The sequence below is a fragment of the Coregonus clupeaformis genome, chromosome 6 (genome assembly GCF_020615455.1).
Source record: "Coregonus clupeaformis isolate EN_2021a chromosome 6, ASM2061545v1, whole genome shotgun sequence".
NCBI lineage: Eukaryota > Metazoa > Chordata > Actinopteri > Salmoniformes > Salmonidae > Coregonus > Coregonus clupeaformis.
Genome location: NC_059197.1, coordinates 26386776 through 26407726, shown reverse-complemented (window position 1 = coordinate 26407726; position 20951 = coordinate 26386776). Strand labels below are relative to the sequence as shown.

General features: G+C 45.2%; 1 protein-coding gene across 1 annotated transcript in view; it reads left to right on the top strand.

Moving 5' to 3' along the window:
* The first annotated feature begins 3360 nt into the window (after positions 1–3360).
* LOC121567787 (roundabout homolog 2-like) overlaps positions 3361–20951 on the top strand; it is a 308519-nt gene continuing 290928 nt past the window's right edge. The window contains 1 exon segment of the mRNA XM_041878069.2: positions 3361–4134. Within this exon segment, the coding sequence (XP_041734003.2) occupies positions 4080–4134 (55 nt within the window). The 5' untranslated portion in view covers positions 3361–4079.

Below are 20951 nucleotides of genomic sequence, written 5' to 3'. Positions count from 1 at the left end.
ATAGGGTGAGCTCCAAGCCAGGCTTTTATAGGGTGAGCTCCAAGCCAGGCTTTTATAGGGTGAGCTCTAAGCCAGGCTTTTATAGGGTGAGCTCCAAGCCAGGCTTTTATAGGGTGAGCTCCAAGCCAGGCTTTTATAGGGTGAGCTCCAAGCCAGGCTTTTATAGGGTGAGCTCCAAGCCAGGCTTTTATAGGGTGAGCTCCAAGCCAGGCTTTTATAGGGTGAGCTCCAAGCCAGGCTTTTATAGGGTGAGCTCAAAGTCAGGCTTTTATAAGGTGAGCTCCAAGCAAGGCTTTTATAGGGTGAGCTCCAAGCCAGGCTTTTATAGGGTGAGCTCCAAGCAAGGCTTTTATAGGGTGAGCTCTAACATGCAGCCTGCCAAACAATGAAAGATGAGAAAGCCATGTACAGCTGAAGCTTTTATTAAAGCCAATAGAAATGGATCCCTCTCCCAGTATGCTGACTGTGTGTGTCTGTAAGCCTGTGTACGCTATGTGTGGTGGTGTGTGATTCAGCCACTGGTTAAAGAAGTGTGATTTGTTGTATACTTGTCTTTGATGTAGAATTTGAAAAGGGGCATTCCAGCCTTTGTGGCTGCCACAGTGTAGACCCTGTAGAGTGTTCTCTGTACAGGTTCAAAAACACCAGCCACCAGCCTTCTAGTGCTAGGCCAACTACTCAGTGTCAAGCCCACTTCATGCTGGTTTGCTCCATAAGCCTGCCATAGGCCTACTTTCAACTAAATCTAAGTAAAATGTATGTTAAAATGTGTCCAATATGTTTCTATAATACATGTATAGCCTAGGGGGAATTACATTGATATAGGATAGGCTACGTATAGTGTTTTGGCTGCCTCTTTAAAAGGTTGTGTTTTTTTTTAAACAAACAAATATCTAGACTGCTCATTGCTCAACACCCCATTGCAGATACTGTAGCAGACCTTTTCCACAGAATTCTGTTGATATGCTGGAATCAGGGTTAGTGGGTTGTCATGATGAATGCTGCCATTAGGGGGAGCTCAGAGCTCACACACTAACAGCCGGTCTAGTGCAAGCGGTCTACAGGCGGCTGCGACAGTGGTGCCTCCTGTGCATCTCTGTCCAGTATCCTGTGGATGAGGAACAGCCAGGATAACATGACTAAGGGGGCAAGTGAAATCGGCGAGGCGGCACAATTATGGGGGGTTCTTGCATTGGAATTATATTGAATTCGGCTCATATCACGCTATGTCACAATAAACATACAGTTCAAATGCCGAGACTACGAGATCTAACAGTTCTGCATGCATAGGCTCGAATCTTCTTTAAATTATCATTTTTGTTGATGGTTATGTTGCACAAATCTACTTTTGCAGACATGATTGTTTCAGTATAAAATATTTTATGAAGTTTAAATCTGGTGCTAAGGATGCTGAATTGAGCACCTTCTTATACACTAGGGTACAGTATCAAGGCCATTCTATAGTAAATGTGTTGAGCGATAGACTCTGAGTCAGTAGCCTACATTCCATATTGAGGGACTGCTTGGTCGCTTCTGTTTGTTTAACATCACCAATATTCCCAGGTCTAATTATTATAAGTCAATATTAGCTCATGAGGTCAAATTTATAATTGTGCTTGTCTCTGAATATATTGTTCTCTTGACCCACCGTTCACAATCTTCTCGCGCTCTGCATGTTTAATGTGCGTGCGCACCAGCGCGCCACAGCAAACAGATGACCAATGGCGCAATCATTCCTGTGCTGCCACTCACTGTCCGCCACATTCAGGCCAGCAAAATAAAACATTAATGACACGCACAGAATTATAAGATCTACCTCGCTATGCTGTCTATGAACACAGAAATGCAATGCTGTCTGGGCACTGAAAAAAAAAATATATATATATATATATATTTCCCACTGGAAAGTAGGCTCATATTTTTAGGCACGGTCATAATGAAGTTACCTGAAGAAGTAAAACATTTGCAATATTTGTTTATCTGCATATTTTAGGAATCACTTAAAGAAACAAACATTGCTTCTTAGCAAAGAGCAATTTCTCAAGCAAGAATTGTGCTAGTTGTCTGAGTGGGGAGGGGGGAAATGAAAACTAGCTGTTGTTGGCAGAGAGGTTTGGAACTCTCTTTCTTATTGGTCTATTAAATAATTTACCACCTGGTGATGTCACCAGGCAGGCCAAAACCATCCCACCAAACAGGCTGAAACGTCAGGTGGTGTTTGAAATATATATAAAACACAGGAAAATCCAATTTTTGACTGCACTGGGCATTTATAATGTTTTTTTCATAAAAGTTGCCTCCTACATTTCTAAGATTGTGCATAGTTTCCCTCCAAAAGATCCTGTTAATGAATACAATAGGCTATGTCAGCCTGCTGAGCTGGGCTACTTCCGGTGGGTCTAGGACAGAACGACCCAAGTGCTTCAAGGGTGAGGGCTCTGGGAGTGTGGTGCCAGGAAAATAATAACCTCTCACTCAACATCAACAAAACAAAGGAGATGATCATGGACTTCACGAAACAGCAGCAACGGGACCGCAGTGGAGAAGGTGTAAAGCCTCATCGGGGGCAAACTACCCGGCCTCCAGGACACCTACAGCACCCGATGTCACAGGAAGGCCAAAAAGATCATCAAGGACATCATCCACCCGAGCCACTGCCTGTTCACCCCGCTATCATCCAGAAGGCGAGGTCAGTACAGGTGCATCAAAGCTGGGAAGGAGAGAATGAAAAAGAGCTTCTATCTCAAGGCCATCAGACTGTTAAATAGCCGTCACTAGCACATTAGAGGCTGCTGCTGCCTATTGAAATCACTGGCCACTTTAAGAAATGGAACACTGGTAACTTTAATAATGTTTACATATATTGCATTACTCATCTCATATGTATATACTGTATTCTATAATATTCTACTGTATCTTAGTCCATGCCGCTCTGTCGTTGCTTGTCCATATATGTATATATGTATATATTCTTAAATTCCATTCCTTACTAGATTTGTGTGTATTGGGTATATGTTGTGAAATTGTTAGATATTACTTGTTAGATATTACTGCACTGTCGGAGCTAGAAGCACAAGCATTTCGCTACACCCGCAAAAACATCTGCTAAACACGTGTATGCGACAAATACAATTTGATTTGATTTGATTTGAAGTCACTAGAGTGGTTTTGCAGCAGCATACCCCTGGCACGGGTCCACTTCGTTTGAACTTCATAGGCAGTTACAACAATATGGCTTTGCCCAACGCACACTTGAGCGCACTCCGTCTCCTCTCTTACACCCTCCCTCCCTCCCACCCTGCCTCTCTCCTCCCCCTCCGGATTCTTGTTTGGTGTATATGTGTCAGTCGGGGCTGAGGCTGTGCGGAGTGAGTATAGACCATGGGCTCCTAGTGGTAGAACTATACAGAAACCAAGAGGGAGAGGATAGGCTGTTCAACTGACTTGACTGTACAGTTACAGTGCTTAGGCACAGGCAAGGCACATGTGATCTTAGGGAGCGGATTCCCTATGACATGTAAACATTTGCTTATGGACTGAAGTACATGGGACTTTGGGGTTTGTTAAGACACATTTAGACTTGGCTATCTATGTATTGATGAGGAACGGTGGAGAGACATCAGTCAAGATTTGCAAGGTGTCCGTCCGGGAGGCGCGTCTCAAGGAGCCGAAACCAAGACGGAAACTACATGATTGGAGGCGTTTCTCTTGAACCCAGTATACACAATGTATACTTTATTTTAGGTTGAAATATGATATTGTATAGTTTCGTACTTATTGTAAAAATAGACATGACCATTGCAAGTTAACTCGTAGGACAAGTAGCTGGAATTTCAGATGATCGCAAGTGACTGATTTGGTTCTTATGGCTGTGGATATTATTAATCTATCCCGGGCTCGAACGAGCGGGCTACAATGACTCCTCTAAATTATTGGACATCACAACTGGCTTTTGTCAGTAACTAGAACCTATATAAAACTCAAACTATTGAAAGAAGACAATTTGCTGCTGTTTGGACACATTTCCCCGGCTAAATCCAAGGATTTGCGCGCAAACCGTGGATGTTTAATATGCTAGGATGGGTCCGCTAGCGTTCATCCTTGTTGGTGGATTATTGTACTTTCAAGTTGATGGTAAGTTCTTTATGGAATTGCACATGGTATCAAAATCATTGGGTCGTGGAGTTATATGTATTTGCCATTTTTGGAAAGCACCATTCTTTCCCAATATTAAAGTTCAACTCTTGAGGTTCTTCAGATGTTGTATTCTTATTTAGTATTTTCCTCCATACAGTGTTAACTATGGATAATGTTCATATACACTTCATGTGATAGACTATGTAACAAGCTTCTCATGTCGCTGGTTATGATTAGGTTATGCCATAGGCAGTTAGATGATACAGTATATGTGTTTTATTTTACAATTAATTGGAGACTTGATAGACTGTTTATCAGAGGAGTTCTTGGTGGAGGTTCTTTCTGTAATCTGTAATTTTTCTGAAAGGGGTTAGGGTTTTAGGCTACTGAAATGACGAAGTCAACATAAACTAAAATGTCCGATATTTTTGCCTTTTGTCTTGCCCGAAATGCATATTGAAGTCACAGGAATAATAACAAAAATTATTAATTCATCCAAAGTAGTTATATTTGGTGAGATTTTTTTTTTTTTTTGTCATTCAAGAAATACCCACCTCACTTGTCTCCTTGGCAACAGCATTAGCACATCACCACATTCTGTGTGATGGTATCTAGCCCTTTGACACCTGATGGTCAGTAGAACCCAGCCACTGTACCTAACCCAAAGGTGTGCAAATGAACATAGGATATCAACAGGAAAGCAAAACCAAACAAAAGGTGTACACTACAATTTCAGTGTCTGATTCAACACTGTATGGGGTTGATCAACGATTAAATCACTGATTCACTGCTGATTGTTTTTCCCTCTAAAAGAATTGAGCTACAGGGAGATGGTTAGATCTGCTTATTTATTTAATACAATATTGCATTCCCACCTGGCCTGTTGTTTGACATAGCTGAGCTCACAGGTGTAGCTGTGCTAGTCTTGGGGAGAGAGATGGGTGTGGAAATATGTGATCGCTTTCATATTCTGTCCAGGACCCAATCCTGCTGAACAATAACTAGTGGACTTAAACAACATGACTGGCACTCAGTTTATTACCTCACTGTTGTTTCATCAATCTTTAATGGTGATGCTGTTGGTAATTGTGAAAGTAATTTATACAATTTAATTTATTTCTCCCACACTGTTAAAAGTCGAGCCTCCTCCTCAATCAATATAGCGGGGAGTGCAAAGTCAGCACTATTTTTATGATTTTACAAGGCTTCTTGGAAATCATTGGCCTACAAGGGAGCCAGTTTAATGGAGGCATTAAAAGAGCCTCAACTGCAGAGTATTGTGATGACTACCATAAATCAGAGGTCAGGTGACAGGAGGCCTGATATGGTCCTGATCAAATATCTGACTAATGGAAAGAGGAGATAGATGGGCCACCGCACAAACACTGAGGTTTGCAGTGTCACAATTCACAATCCTAATGTCTGAATCATGTTTACTGGAGAGAAGTGTTCATCAGCCCTCAAGCATTCACACACACACTCGCACCCCCCCACACACACACACACACACACACACACACACACACACACACACACACACACACACCCACACACCCACACACACACACACACACACACACACACACACACACACACACACACACACATACACACATACACACATACACACACTCAAACAAACACACACTCAAACAATCACACCTTGTCCTTGAATATGGGTAAGTTCAGTGGCGGGTATTCATGGATGCCAAGGGAAGCCAGGTTTCCTCCAAACAATTTAACAATAAAAAAAAAAAAAAAAACATAAAATAATGTATCTTTCGCCTCTCTGTGTTTCATAATTTTCCTTCAATTCGGAAGAGGCTGTATGTATCTCACGGGAGAAAGCATCAGATCAAGCGCAACAGCGCCCCTCTGTCTCTCTATGTGTAGACTATCTATCTGATGCTGTCTGGTCCAAAAGAGTATGACATTGTTGCCGCCCGTAGCATTGAATACAAGGGAAGCCAGGGAGCGTTTGGCCTGCCTTGATGAAAAAATTATAAATTAATAGCCAATCAGCGTTGAGCTAAACTGAGTGAGCTCAACTGTGAATGGTCCTGGCGCACCAAAAAAAAAAAGTCAAGGGAAGCCAGTTTGGATGTGGCGTCACTCCTATCAAATCGCATTGAGAGCATACGTCATTGACAGAAACAATTTGAATTGTTGCATCTCATTGTGTTGTTGTCCTCCGGTGGCTATCTAGCTAGCTAGCTAAAATTGGCCAATTCCTAAATTAGCCATTTATGGAGATAGGGATTTGGACTTGTGGTTTTACTTAATTCTCAGTACTGGCCAATGATTATAACATCGATTCTGATCCAACCATTAATTCATACATTGTTCTGCCCTGGCCTGAGAAGATAGAAGTTCAATATGTAGCTAGATGTAGAAGGCTAATGTTAACTAGCTAACGTTGGCCATGAATGGAAGATAGGCTAGCGAGCAATAATTTTAGCCAGGTAGCCTCAGACAACAAAAAATAAAAGCGTGTACTGTATGACAGAGTGATACACCGTTACGTCAACATGAAGGAGAGGAGGATGGCATTGGCGTTTCTCTACAAGTAGGGTGAGTCAAAAAAATGTTTCTACTTGCACAAACCAAAACCATGGACAGCCACATCATATTTAGCTTACATTGATTGGACTAAATCGTTTTCGGTATCTTTTAAGTGATTAGATGATGTTGAAATGGTACTGGAATAGTGGAGGCAGCTCCTGTTTTCTTTGCAACCTGCAGTAACTCTCCGTGGTTCTAAACCAATAGTTGTTTAGTGGCCCGAAAACGTTGGAAACATTAACTTGCTTGACCATGCTGTAGGTCATATAATTGTTTGTTACATGCAATATGCTTTGTGGACAGAGGTTGTTCTCCGGTTTTGTGATGAAACAAAGGTGTGTTTGAATGTATTCTGCCACTGTGTCTTTTAGGCTTGTATTTAGTCCTTTAGGCTCATATCACGGTCAGAAGGCATATGAACTAACAGGTTATAGAGCAAACAACACAATTATCACAACACATAAGTTGTAAAATGGCTTTTTTTTTTTGGCTTCCCCAGTGATTTTACATTTTTACATTTTAGTCATTTAGCAGACGCTCTTATCCAGAGCGACTTACAGTTAGTGAGTGCATACATTTTTTTTGTTTTTTTATACTGGCCCCCCGTGGGAATCGAACCCACAACCCTGGCATTGCAAACGCCATGCTCTACCAACTGAGCTACATCCCTGCCGGCCATTCCCTCCCCTACCCTGGACGACGCTGGGCCAATTGTGCGCCGCCGCATGGGTCTCCCGGTCGCGGCCGGCTACGATAGAGCCTGGATTCGAACCAGGATCTCTAGTGGCACAGCTAGCACTGCGATGCAGTGCCTTAGACCACTGCGCCACTCGGGAGGTTTTACCCACGCACCACTACTGGGTAAGGCAAGGCTAAAAGCCTATTGAGCTTGTGCCATTGAGACATTTTTGAATGAGGAAGCGGTAATTCATAAAATAGTGTTTTTGAGGCTCCCAGTTGTCATCTATTGCATTAGTAATGTCAACACTTGCTGTGTCGTAAGCAATGATTCACACTTACTAGCATTTGCTTTGTATTGTTTGTACAGCCTTTAAAACATGTGAGGATCTTGATTTTCTTTGTTGAAGGCAGAGGTTGACACTGGGGCCCCTGCCTCTCCTCCTTTGTCCTTTTTAGCTACAGTCTTTGGTTTCTGTGGCTATTGGTTTCGTGTTTTTAGCAGTCTCCACACTCTCCCTACGGAGGATGGGAGTCTCGTCCCCTCTGTAGCGGGAACAGGGATTATTTCTCTCTCTATCCCCATCTTTCTCTCTTTCTCACTCTTACTATGTCTCTATTTTCTCTCTCTCTGCTGTCCCTCACTCTCTGTTCAGCCAAACCCACTGGTTGCTAAGCGCTGGCTGAAGGCATGGCTGGATGTCCAGAGTGAGAGGGGCGCACCTCCCTGTGAGCCGTGAATCACTCCTCCCAATCATTTCTCTGTCACCCTCATCCCGCTCGCCCCTCTACGCCACCACTACCCAGCACCCATCCTTTCAGAGGTCATCTGTAGGTCCTTGGGAAGGGAGGAGCTATCTCTAAGAGTCCACTTATGCAGACAAAAAGGTCTGGAGTCGCATTCACTGGGCAACAAAGGCTGGCTGGCTGAATGGCAGTGTTTAGTGTTCTGTGATTAATACTGTTAGAGAGAGAGAGATAGAGAGAGAGAGAGAGAGAGATTGAAAGAAGAGGGATAGACCCAAATGTGCTTTGGTTAGAAAATGCTTAGTTTTGACATGTGCTACTGGAAAATTACAGTGTTTATTGGCTAAGGTTTAATGGAATCAAGAAATAAGAAAATTACCCTTAAATGTTGGCCATGCCAGAACGGCCACTTATTCCCCATTATTAGCGACCAGTTGTCTGGTACCCGGTCTCTTAGGCTATACCATAGTCTGCTTTTTTTCTAGCAGGAATAGAACAAGAAGAATAGCTTAGCATTGTAGACTAGTGGACATGAACCCATGACCCTGTGCTATTCTGAGGAACTCCAAATACTCCTGTCTGATCCTAGAGCTTGTGTCGTCATCTGTGGTGGCATGGCAGAGTCAGGGATGGGGAAATGGGATGACCACCTCCAGCCTCCCTGGTGGCACACTGATGGGCACCTGGGATCTCTAGTGGCCTGTGCAGAGTAGCAGAGGACAATGCTCCATCCGCCTCAGGGCTGGGGTTTCACTACCGCTGCTGTGTCGAGGGAAACTTCCCTCACAAGATACACTGTGTGCGTGTGAGTGAGAGAGCAACAGAGATGTTAGAGTAGAGGTAGGGTATTATATGTCTATGATATTGGGTGTGTGTTGGAAAGGAATTGTCAAGATGAGCCAAAGGTTTTAACAGTGAATAGTCGTGTTCTTAACAGTAGGTTTGATGGTGGTGATTGAATGGACAAGGTCTAAGCGCTGGGCTATAATGGAAAGTAAACCCAGATTAAAACTGTGTACGTGAATTATGAGGCACGCTGAGGTCAATGAGTAAGAGCCATTGTAATGTCTTTGCCCAAATGTGATTGTTCTGCTTGAGTTGGCAGTGTTTAAGCAGCTAGCGTTGCTGTGATTTGCGGGATAGGCCTGCTGTAATGAAGAGCCTTCAGCTGAGATCCCCAGGCAGCCTCTGTGGGGTCGCCCAGAGTCACAGCACTGTCACTGGGTGCTGGGTGCTACTGCAGTTATAGGACCACTCTCATCTCCCTACGCATCTACGCTGTTTACTCTCTGATTACAATCAAAGATGAGAGGAGAGAGAAGCCCAGGGAGAAACTGAAAAAGGAGTGGTGAATGTATGCATGTGTAATGAGGTTAGCAGGAGTCAGATGACAGGTCAGCGTCATAGAGGGGGTTGACGAGTGTTACCTCACTGGTGACACAGAGCTGTCAGCTCCTGTGATAGTTGAACAGCCAGGCCTGACTCTTCTATACATCACAAGCACACATGCAGAACAGAACACATACAGCACAGAACAGAACACAACCACATTTTAGTCATTTAGCAGACGCTCTTATCCAGAGCGACTTACAGTTAGTGAATACATATATATATATATATATTTTTTTATACTGGCCCCCCGTGGGAATCGAACCCACAACCCTGGCGTTGCAAACGCCATGCTCTATCAACTGAGCTACATCCCTGCCGGCCATTCCCTCCCCTACCCTAGACGACGCTGGGCCAATTGTGCGCCGCCCATGAGTCTCCCGGTCGCGGCCGGCTGCGACAGAGCCTGGATTCGAACCAGGATCTAGTGGCACAGTTAGCACTGTGATGCAGTGCCTTAGACCACTGCGCCACAACAAGGGCAGCACAGAACACAACACAGGCTGCTACAACCTCAGCTTAGTGCACAACCTCAGCTTAGTGCTGTTCAGTGTCTATCCTGGTCTATGATAATAAGCCCGGAGTACCCATGGTGCTAAGATTGATTTAATACGCAGTGTTCTCTTGAAAGAAAGCACCATTTTTTACACGCTATGGAATTCTTAGAGCAATGTAATGTCCATGGGGGACTGTAGAGAGAGAATAAAAGAGCAGAGTGGAAGGTTGATAATAGCACTTTGTTTTGTTTTTTTACCTCCGCTCTGCTAGGTCTCAGCCAGGCATACCCCTGACATTTACTGTGCAGAGGGAGATAATGCCTGGTTCCCTTAACCCAGAGAGAGAGGCTGACAGAGAAAGACAGAGAGGTTATGAGAGTGAGAAACAGAGATTGACTAAATTAGTTTTTTAACTTTGTGTAACCAATGTTATTTGCAATTTCACATCAGTATATGTAACATTGAAATAAGATTGAAAACAACCCATCTCTCTCTTCTCTACTCTCTGCCTCTCCCCTCCCCTCCTCTCCACCCAGAGGTCTAACGGCTGTGTAATGCCTATAACAGTGGTTGGGGAGCAGGGGGCTGCACACCTGTGATGGTCTTCGCTGGGCTGAGGCTGGGCTGGGGTGGGGGTAGTGTGTGTATGCCATGATTAATTGAGCATGGCGGCTGTGCGGTGCAGGAGAAGAGAGGAGAGGCCCCTCACTCACCTGTTTCACACACCTGCTGACACCACACCTGTTGGAGCATAGCTCTGCCTACCTCACTGTGCCTCTGTACACACACACACACACACACACACACACACACACACACACACACACACACACACACACACACACACACACACACACACACACACACACACACACACACACACACGTACGTGGTGCCAGCGGGTTTGCTTAATCCCATCACCTCTTTCTGGTCTCCCCTGTTGCCCAAACAACAGATTAGGGTCTTGAGGCGTAGACATGCAGACAGTCTGGGAATGTTGATATACAGCGCATTCGGAAAGTATTCAGACCCCTTCCCTTTTTCCACATTTTGTTACGTTACATCCTTATTCTAAAATTGATTAAATAATATTTCCCCCTGATCAATCTACACACAATACCCCATAAAGACAAAGCGAAAACAGGTTTTTTGAAATGTTTGCTAATATATTAAAAATAAATAAATAATATAAATAAGTTGACAGTGCATGTCAGAGCAAAAACCAAGCCATGATGTCGAAGGAATTGTCCGTAGAGCTCAGAGACAGGATTGTGTCGAGGCACAGATCTGGGGAAGGGTACCAAAACATTTCTGCATCATTGAAGATCCCCAAGAACACAGTGGCCTCCATCATTCTTAAATGGAAGAAGTTTGGAACCACCAAGACTCTTCCTAGAGCTGGCTGCCCGGCCAAACTGAGCAATCGGGGGAGAAGGGCCTTGGTCAGGGAGGTGACTAAGAACCTGATGGTCACTCTGACAGAGCTCCAGAGTTCCTCTGTGGAGATGGGAGAACCTTCCAGAAGGACAACCATCTCTGCAGCACTCCACCAATCAGGTCTTTATGGTAGAGTGGCCAGACGGAAGCTACTCCTCAGTAAAAGGCACATGACAGACAGCTTGGAGTTTGCCCAAAGGTACCTAAAGGACTCTCAGACCATGATAAACAAGATTCTATTGTCTGATGAAACCAAGATTGAACTCTTTGGCCTGAATGCCAAGCGTCACGTCTGGAGGAAACCTGGCACCATCCCTACGGTGAAGCATGGTGGTGGCAGCATCATGCTGTGGGGGTGTTTTTCAGCGGCAGGGGACTGGGAGACTAGTCAGGATCAAGGGAAAGATGAATGGAGCAAAGTACAGAGAGATCCTTGATGAAAACGTGCTCCAGAGCGCTCACAACATCAGACTGGGGCGAAGGTTTATCTTCCAACAGGACAACGACCCTAAGCACACAGCCAAGAGTGGCTTCGGAACAAGTCTCTGAATGTCCTTGAATGGCCCAGCCAGAGCCCGGACTTGAACCCGATCGAACATCTCTGGAGAGACCTGAAAATAGATCTGCAGTGACTCTCCCCATCCAACCTGACAGAGCTTGAGAGGATCTGCAGAGAAGAATGGGAGAAACTCCCCAAATAAAGGTGTGCCAAGCTTGTAGCGTCATACCCAAGAAGACTCAAGGCTGTAATCGCTGCCAAAGGTGCTTCAACAAAGTACTGAGTCAAGGGTCTGAATATTTATGTAAATGTAATATTTCAGTTTTTATACCACTATATCTGAGTTCAGACTCAATGGACCTCCCCTTCCTTCCTCCTCTCTCTGTTGGCATCATGTCCTCCAACCAATCATCTTCTGTTTAGATGAGGACACTGCTCCACACATCCACATTACAACAGATGATCTGTCCATCACAACACAAGTTTGGGCTGCGTTCACAAGCTGGGTGGTTGCCATAGATCAATAGGCTGCTTTAAATACAAGCCAATCATCAGTGAATTATCCAAAGCTACATCAATTACAGTGCATTCGGAAAGTATTCAGACCCCTTGACTTTTTCCACAATTTGCAAACATTTCTAAAAACCTGTTTTTGCTTTGTCGTTATTGGGTATTGTGTGTAGATTGATGAGGGGGGAAAAAAACGATTTAATCAATTTTAGAATAACGATGTAATGTAACAAAATGTGGAAAAAGGGAAGGGGTCTGAATACTCTCCGAATGCGCTGTATATCAACATTCCCAGACTGCCTGCACATGAGCTCTCCTGTCTGTGTGAGATGGGTGAAGACAGAGAGAGTGCACGGCACTCAAACACACATCCGTCACACGCAGCAGGTCCCGCTACGGCAGTAATACAGCCCAGAGTGGAAGCAGCCAGTGAATCAAGCCCCCTTCCACCGCAACACCACCTTTCCAACAGACCCATCTCCCTCTCAAGCCCCATGGATCACCCAGTCATGACTGCCTGCTCCCTGCCTGGCCTGCTATAGCTCCTGGCTCTGTGCACACTGCTAGTCTCTGCTCAAACTAGCCCTGCTCTATAGTAGTGCATTTAGATATTACATACCTATACACATAAACAAGAAAAGATGTATGCGTACTGAACCTAGTTGATATGCAAAAGTGCATCGCTATATTTCAGTCAGTATAATTGGAAGACAGCCAACAGCAGTTATATTTTGTATAATTAATGATTTAGAAACAGCAATCCAATGAATGCCAATTATCTGTTAGATATATCTTCCTCATAGCAGTTTAGCTGTTGTGCTGCTGCCTGCAGTTGTGATGTTCCATGTCCTTGTAGAATGTAGAGGCATAGTGTCTTTGCTAGCCTATAGTGTCTCACTGTGTCTCTGGTGGCCAAGCTCGGCCAGGCAGACAGGGTTGTGTAACGGCAGACATGATGACAGCCAGGGAGATGATTTATGTAACGGGCCCTAGCGAGGTGAGGAGACACTGTTTTTGTTGTGGCAGTGTAAGCTGTAGCGCAGGGCGCAGTTCAAATGTCACAGTGATTCCTGCTGATTGGACCAACAGTTGATCGCAGCCCTGAACGTTTGAACTCTGTGATTCTACTTGCTGGATTCTGATGATAATGATGTTTGTGGAGAGCTGCTCAGAGACATTAGTCTTTTACAGGCCCCCAGTCAGTAACATACAGACACACAGTGGCTGTGGTGTGTTTGTGACATTGCTGACTTTGTTTATATGGAGTATGGTCCAGGGGAGTTTCAAAGAGTTCCCACTCCACTTACACCCTACCTCCCTGGCCCTTAGCCCTTAGCACTTGGCCCAGTGTAAATGCCTCTAACATTATTTTCAATCAGAAATACTGTTAGAATGTTTTTCTATTGACTGCCGCAGCCCCAAATAAAAAAGTTAACATTGGCTGTTAATTACATATTTTTTTTCACATGGTGTTGGGGTTGGGTGAATTTTCAGATATCAAAATGGGGTCGTGGGCCTGTCATGCCAAATAGTGTCCCCCGGCCAAATAGTGTCCCCCTCTGCGTCACAATGGGATTCGATAAACTATTAGCGGTGTCCGTTGCAATATCAACGGTGTGATGACCTAATGATTAGCATTTTGGAGATCATTACAGCCTAAATTACGTTATTTTCATCATCGCTATGCAAACAAGGCTGATTTCCATGACAATTTCGCTGTTTAAAAAAAGTTTTTTGTTTAGCTAATAAAATGGCAACATTAATTCAAACTACTTTTGGGTACCTTGTTAACATTACAACATGAAATCCATGTTGAAATGGCAAAGAAAACGTGTAATCTGCTTGACACATTAAAGTTACTAACCTTACAGATCACGAAGTCAGCTAATTTCCACTCCATTCATATGCAAATCCGTTTGAATCATACACTGTCTGGCTGTCATATTTTTATTTTAACCTGCCCTTCCTTTATCTACACTGAAATAATATAATTTCAGTAGTCCTCTATTATGATTTTTAAAAAAATATCTCGCATAGCTCATTAGTACACCCTTGTGGTTGAATATAAACTCAGCAAAAAAAGAAACGTTCCTTTTTCAGGACCCTGTCTTTCAAAGATAATTTGTCAAAATCCAAATAACTTCACAGATCTTCATTGTAAAGGGTTTAAACACTGTTTACTGTGCTTGTTCAATGAACCATAAACAATTAATGAACATGCACCTGTGGAACGGTCATTAAGACACTAACAGCTTACAGACATTAGGCAATTAAGCTCACAGTTATGAAAACTTAGGACGCTAAAGAGGCCTTTCTACTGACTCTGAAAAACACAGAAAGAACGATGCCCAGGGTCCCTGCTCATCTGCGTGAACGTGCCTTAGGCATGCTGCAAGGAGGTATGAGGACTGCAGATGTGGCCAGGGCAATAAATTGCAATGTCCGTACTGTGAGACGCCTAAGACAGCGCTACAGGGTGACAGGACAGACAGCTGATCGTCCTCGCAGTGGCAGACCACGTGGAACAACACCTGCACAGGATCGGTACATCCGAACATCACACCTGCGAGACAGGTACAGGATGGCAACAACAACTGCCCGAGTTACACCAGGAACGCACAATCCCTCCATCAGTGCTCAGACTGTCCGCAATAGGCTGAGAGAGGCTGGACTAAGGGCTTGTAGGCCTGTTGTAAGGCAGGTCCTCACCAGACATCACCGGCAACAACGTTGCCTATGGGCATAAACCCACCGTCGCTGGACCAGACAGGACTGGCAAAAAATGCTCTTCACTGACGAGTCGCGGTTTTGTCTCACCAGGGGGGATGGTCGGATTCACGTTTATCGTCGAGGGAATGAGCGTTACACCGAGGCCTGTACTCTGGAGCGGGATCGATTTTGGAGGTGAAGGGTCCATCATGGTCTGGGGCGGTGTGTCACAGCATCATCGGACTGAGCTTGTTGTCATTGCAGGCAATCTCAACGCTGTGCGTTACAGGGAAGACATCCTCCTCCCTCATGTGGTACTCTTTCTGCAAGCTCATCCTGACATGACCCTCTAGCATGACAATGCCACCAGCCATACTGCTTGTTCTGTGCGTGATTTCCTGCAAGACAGGAATGTCAGTGTTCTGCCATGGCCAGCGAAGAGCCCGGATCTCAATCCCATTGAGCACGTCTGGGACCTGTTGGATCGGAGGGTGAGGGCTAGGGCCATTCCCCCCAGAAATGTCTGGTAACTTGCAGGTGCCTTGGTGGGGGGTAACATCTCACAGCAAGAACTGGCAAATCTGGTGCAGTCCATGAGGAGTTGCACTGCAGTACTTAATGCAGCTGGCGGCCACACCAGATACTGATTGTTACTTTTGATTTTGACCCCCCCTTTGTTCAGGGACACATTAAATAAAGCTTCAATCAAATAAAACAGTTGTGTCATTAATTAATTTTCACAGATGTTTTGTACACTCACATGGCAACCATATACTATAATACTGAATTCTGGTGTGTGGAATAAAGAGGAGGTGGTTGCTGTGTGGGTGGGAGGTTCTGCCTATCACTTGTTCTCAACAGAAGAGGGAGACTGCAAAGTCCAGGAACTGCTGCTCTCTTTGTTCTGAGTGTTTGCAGTGCTAGTGTTTTTAGTGTGTATCTCACATACAGTATGTGCCCAGTATGATAGAACAAGAAAACTTTCTTATCAGATAATGACAACATGACAATAACAGTAGCTGTAGATGATGTAATGAAAAGTTGGAGGGTGGTTGGTAATGGAGGACATTAGGTGGATCCACGTCTGGGTGTTGGGCAGAACCCCTAGGTCCTGGAGAACAGGAGCAGAGTTAAAGGGAACAGGGTAGGAGACAGAGACGTAAACAAGCGAACACACAGGTTACACTTTACTGTGAGAAAATTTGATGGATTAGTGTAGTGTTATAAATGGGAGATATGTACTTTTCAACACTTTTGGAAGGTATAGTCTACCTCATGCTGGTCGCCCTCCGACTCAGAGCACAGAGAATCAGACTGATCCGAACTCACTGGTTCTGGTGGATGGATACCTGCTGGGGGGCTCAGACAGTCGATGGTCCTAAAGTTATTTGGAGAGGTACATTTTTATAAGCTCAGCATAAGGGGGGGTAGAAGGATTACTTTATCCTATCCCAGATATTCCTTAAAGAGGTGGGGTTTCAAATGTCTCCGGAAGGTGGTGAGTGACTCCGCTGTCCTGGCGTCCAACTTTGATGTAATGTCCTTAAAACAAGTCAAAATGAGGCTCAGTAGTGTGTGTGGCCTCCACGTGCCTGTATGACCTCCCTACAATGCCTGGGCATGCTCCTGATGAGGTGGCGGATGGTCTCCTGAGGGATCTCCTCCCAGACCTGGACTAAAGCATCCGCCAACTCCTGGACAGTCTGTGGTGCAACGTGGCGTTGGTGGATGGAGCGAGACATGATGTCCCAGATGTGCTCAATTGGATTCAGGTCTGGGGAACGGGCGGGCCAGTCCATAGCATCAATGCCTTCCTCTTGCAGGAACTGCTGACACACTCCATCCACATGAGGTCTAGCATTGTCTTGCATTAGGAGGAACCCAGGGCCAACCGCACCAGCATATGGTCTCACAAGGGGTCTGAGGATCTCATCTCGGTACCTAATGGCAGTCAGGCTACCTCTGGCGAGCACATGGAGGGCTGTGCGGCCCCCCAAAGAAATGCCACCCCACACCATGACTGATCCACCGCCAAACCGTTCATGCTGGAGGATGTTGCAGGCAGCAGAACGTTCTCCACGGCGTCTCCAGACTCTGTCACGTCTGTCACGTGCTCAATGTGAACCTGCTTTCATCTGTGAAGAGCACAGGGCGCCAGTGGCGAATTTGCCAATCTTGGTGTTCTCTGGCAAATGCCAAACGTCCTGCACGGTGTTGGGCTGTAAGCACAACCCCCACCTGTGGACGTCGGGCCCTCATACCACCCTTATGGAGTCTGTTTCTGACCATTTGAGCAGACACATGCACATTTGTGGCCTGCTGGAGGTCATTTTGCAGGGCTCTGGCAGTGCTCCTCCTGCTCCTCCTTGCACAAAGGCGGAGGTAGCAGTCCTGCTGCTGGGTTGTTGCCCTCCTACGGCCTCCTCCACGTCTCCTGATGTACTGGCCTGTCTCCTGGTAGCGCCTCCATGCTCTGGACACTACGCTGACAGACACAGCAAACCTTCTTGCCACAGCTCGCACTGATGTGCCATCCTGGATGAGCTGCACTACCTGAGCCACTTGTGTGGGTTGTAGACTCCGTCTCATTCTACCACAAGAGTGAAAGCACCGCCAGCATTCAAAAGTGACCAAAACATCAGCCAGGAAGCATAGGAACTGAGAAGTGGTCTGTGGTCACCACCTGCAAAACCAGTCCTTTATTGGGGGTGTCTTGCTAATTGCCTATAATATCCACCTGTTGTCTATTCCATTTGCACAACAGCATGTGACATTTATTGTCAATCAGTGTTGCTTCCTAAGTGGACAGTTTGATTTCACAGAAGTGTGATTGACTTGGAGTTACATTGTGTTGTTTAAGTGTTCCCTTTATTTTTTTGAGCAGTGTATATAACATCCATACCTTGTTCCAGCGTTCATGACCTCGGTCACTCAAGATGACCGCAGGAGAACCGTGGGTGTTGAAGATGTCCATCATCGCCTTGGAGGTTGCCTCGCCAGTCTCGTCCTTGATGGGTATCATACAAAACAAAAATCAATTTTTGGTTCAAAGCACCATTTATAATGGGTTACAGAAAGGAATTTAGAGTTAAGCACGTACTCTTCCTTTACTGACCTTAATGGGTATTGCCTCCACCCACTTGGTAAAGTGATCGGTCGCCGTCAGACACCAGCTGTTGCCATTCCTGGATTTCGTGAAGGGTCTGATGAGGTCCACCCTTAACATTTAAAGTGTTAGAGAGAAGATTACTTTATTCGTACCCGTATCTGTGTCATACAGTATGCAGATTTTCATATTTGTAAGGATACTGACACAAACACATTCTATAATATTGAACTCTGCTGTGGTCAAATAAAGCAACCATTACAAAACAACTTATCAGGGCAAAATTTGAATTGGGACACTTACCGATCATGTGCCATGGTGAAACAACTTTGATGGGCTTCAACTCCGGCGTACAGACCTTTTAAGCAAAAAGTGACACATTTAAACATTGTGTGGTCTCTGATATGACATTCATTGAAATCATAGTAATTTCAGATATCATTTTTGTACCTTTATTTAACTAGGCAAGTCAGTTAAGAACAAATTGTTATTTACAATGACGGCCTACCCGGCAAAACGCTCCCCTAACCCGGACGATGCTGGGCCAATTGTGCGCCGCCCTATCACGGCCGGTTGTGATACAGCCCAGGATCGAACCCGGGTCTGTAGTGACGCCTCTAGAATAGAATGTGATTGATAAACAAAAGGTTATTTCAGTTGCCCAGCTGTCCACCTTCTTCACAATTCCCAGTCAGAAGAAGCGTAGGTTGATTTTGGCAATCATGCGCTTCACTCCGAAATGACCAGCATGCATCTCGGTCAGCACGGCCTCCTTCTCCTCCTTAGTAAAAATCACCCTCCTGTGTGGCTGGTCATCCTTCCTCCGTAGGTAGATATGATTGCCTAACAAGTTGGAAGAGAAGAGTGGTTGAAATACTCAAGTCTAAGTACATTTGCACTGCTGTCTTTCTCTCTCTGTTTCTCTCTCTCCATCTCTCTGTCTGTCTTCCACTCTTTTCCCACCTCTCTCTCCCTCTCTCACTTTCATCCTTTCTTTCTCACTTACCATAATTGCTTACACCTATCCATTTGATTGATCAGGTTTAACTTATAGCTAGACACCTCAGTATGACAGACATATAACTATATCAGTGGAGGCTGCTGAGGGGAGGATGGCTCATAATAATATCTGGAATGGAGTCAATTGAATGGTATCAACCACTTGGAAACCATGGAAACCACGTGTTTCATACCATTCCATTTGCTCCATTCCAGACATCATTATGAGCCGTCCTCCCCTCAGCAGCCTCCACTGATATAGTTATATGTCTGTCATATCGGAGTGAAGCGCATGATTGCCAATATCAACCTACGCTTCTAGCAAATAGCTAGATGGAAAATGGTTGTTGAGAAATGGTTTAAAAAAAAAAGTTTCTCTGAATTTTGCGCCTCTTGTCGAGATCAGTGGTATCTTTATAGTACTTTGCCTGGTTGGATAGATAAAATAAAATCTCCTCCAGGGATGCCATTGAAGTGCAAGCTACATACAAACAGAAAGCTACAATAACAGTTACAGTAGCTAGCTAGCTGACGTTAGCTAAATAAAACTGTCTGGGTAGCTAAAAGTACAGTAGCTAGCAACGTCAATCTAAAAACAGCTTCAATTATTTATTCCTATTTAACAATATTTACTTATATAAAGACAAATATATGGGAAAGAAAGAGTGTTCTCTTTCCAGTCTTTTCAGTACTCTGAAGCAGCAGGTAGTCAGCAGGTAACCGTCAAAACACAGTCCTTGGAGAGCAATTCTGAGGTAATAATTTTGTGCCGACTAAGCGAGCGTTTATGCGGTGAACTAGAACTTCCCGCGTCCTCCTTCCATCGGGACCGCTACGAGGTAAAATAGAGCCAAGCAACAACCCTAGCAACAGAAGCTAGAACTCATCAAATCCTATTGTGACGCAGAGGGGGACAGTATTTGGCCAGGGGAGACTATTTGGCATGACAGGCCCAAAAAGTTTAGGAACCCCTGCCTTAGCCCTTTCCCAGGCTGAATGAAGTGTCCCATAGAATAGTGCTTTAATAAATCTCATCCAGGCTCCATATATGCTCTAGATTACAAAACAATAACAGTACCAGTGTACCAGCCTAAAGGCCATTTGATTAAGTTGCACTCTCCACCTTGCAGTCTATCATGGTAAAGGCCTGTGGTCCAAGGCTATAGCAGGTCTCCTTACCTACATTCAGGCCAGGCCAGAGGCCAGTGGTGAGGCCATTATGCCATGCTGGAGGAGGTGTTGAGTGAAGTCATTGACATGTAGCCGCGGCCTGGCAGATTGCTGTGTGTGCTCAGTACAGGTCAGGTGCAGGCAGATTGCTGTGTGTGTTTAGTACAGGTCGGGCCCCCAGGCACACCTCCAATTATCCACTCATCTCTCAACACTGTGTATCACAGCCACCTGGACGCTGCCTCTCCCCTCCTCCCTCCCTCCCTTCCCCTCCTCCCTCCCTCCCTTCCCCTCCTCTCTCCTCTCCCCACCTCCTCTCCCCTCCTCCCTCCCCTCCTCTCCCCTCCTCCCTCGCCTCCTCTCCCCTCCTACCTCTCCTCCACTCCCCTCCTACCTCCCCTCCTCCCTCTGATCTTCTCTCCTCCTCCCTTCCTTCCTTCCTCTCCCCCCATCCCCTCCTCTACCCTCCTCTCCCCTCCTCCCTAATTTCTAAAGCAATAAAGGCCTTATT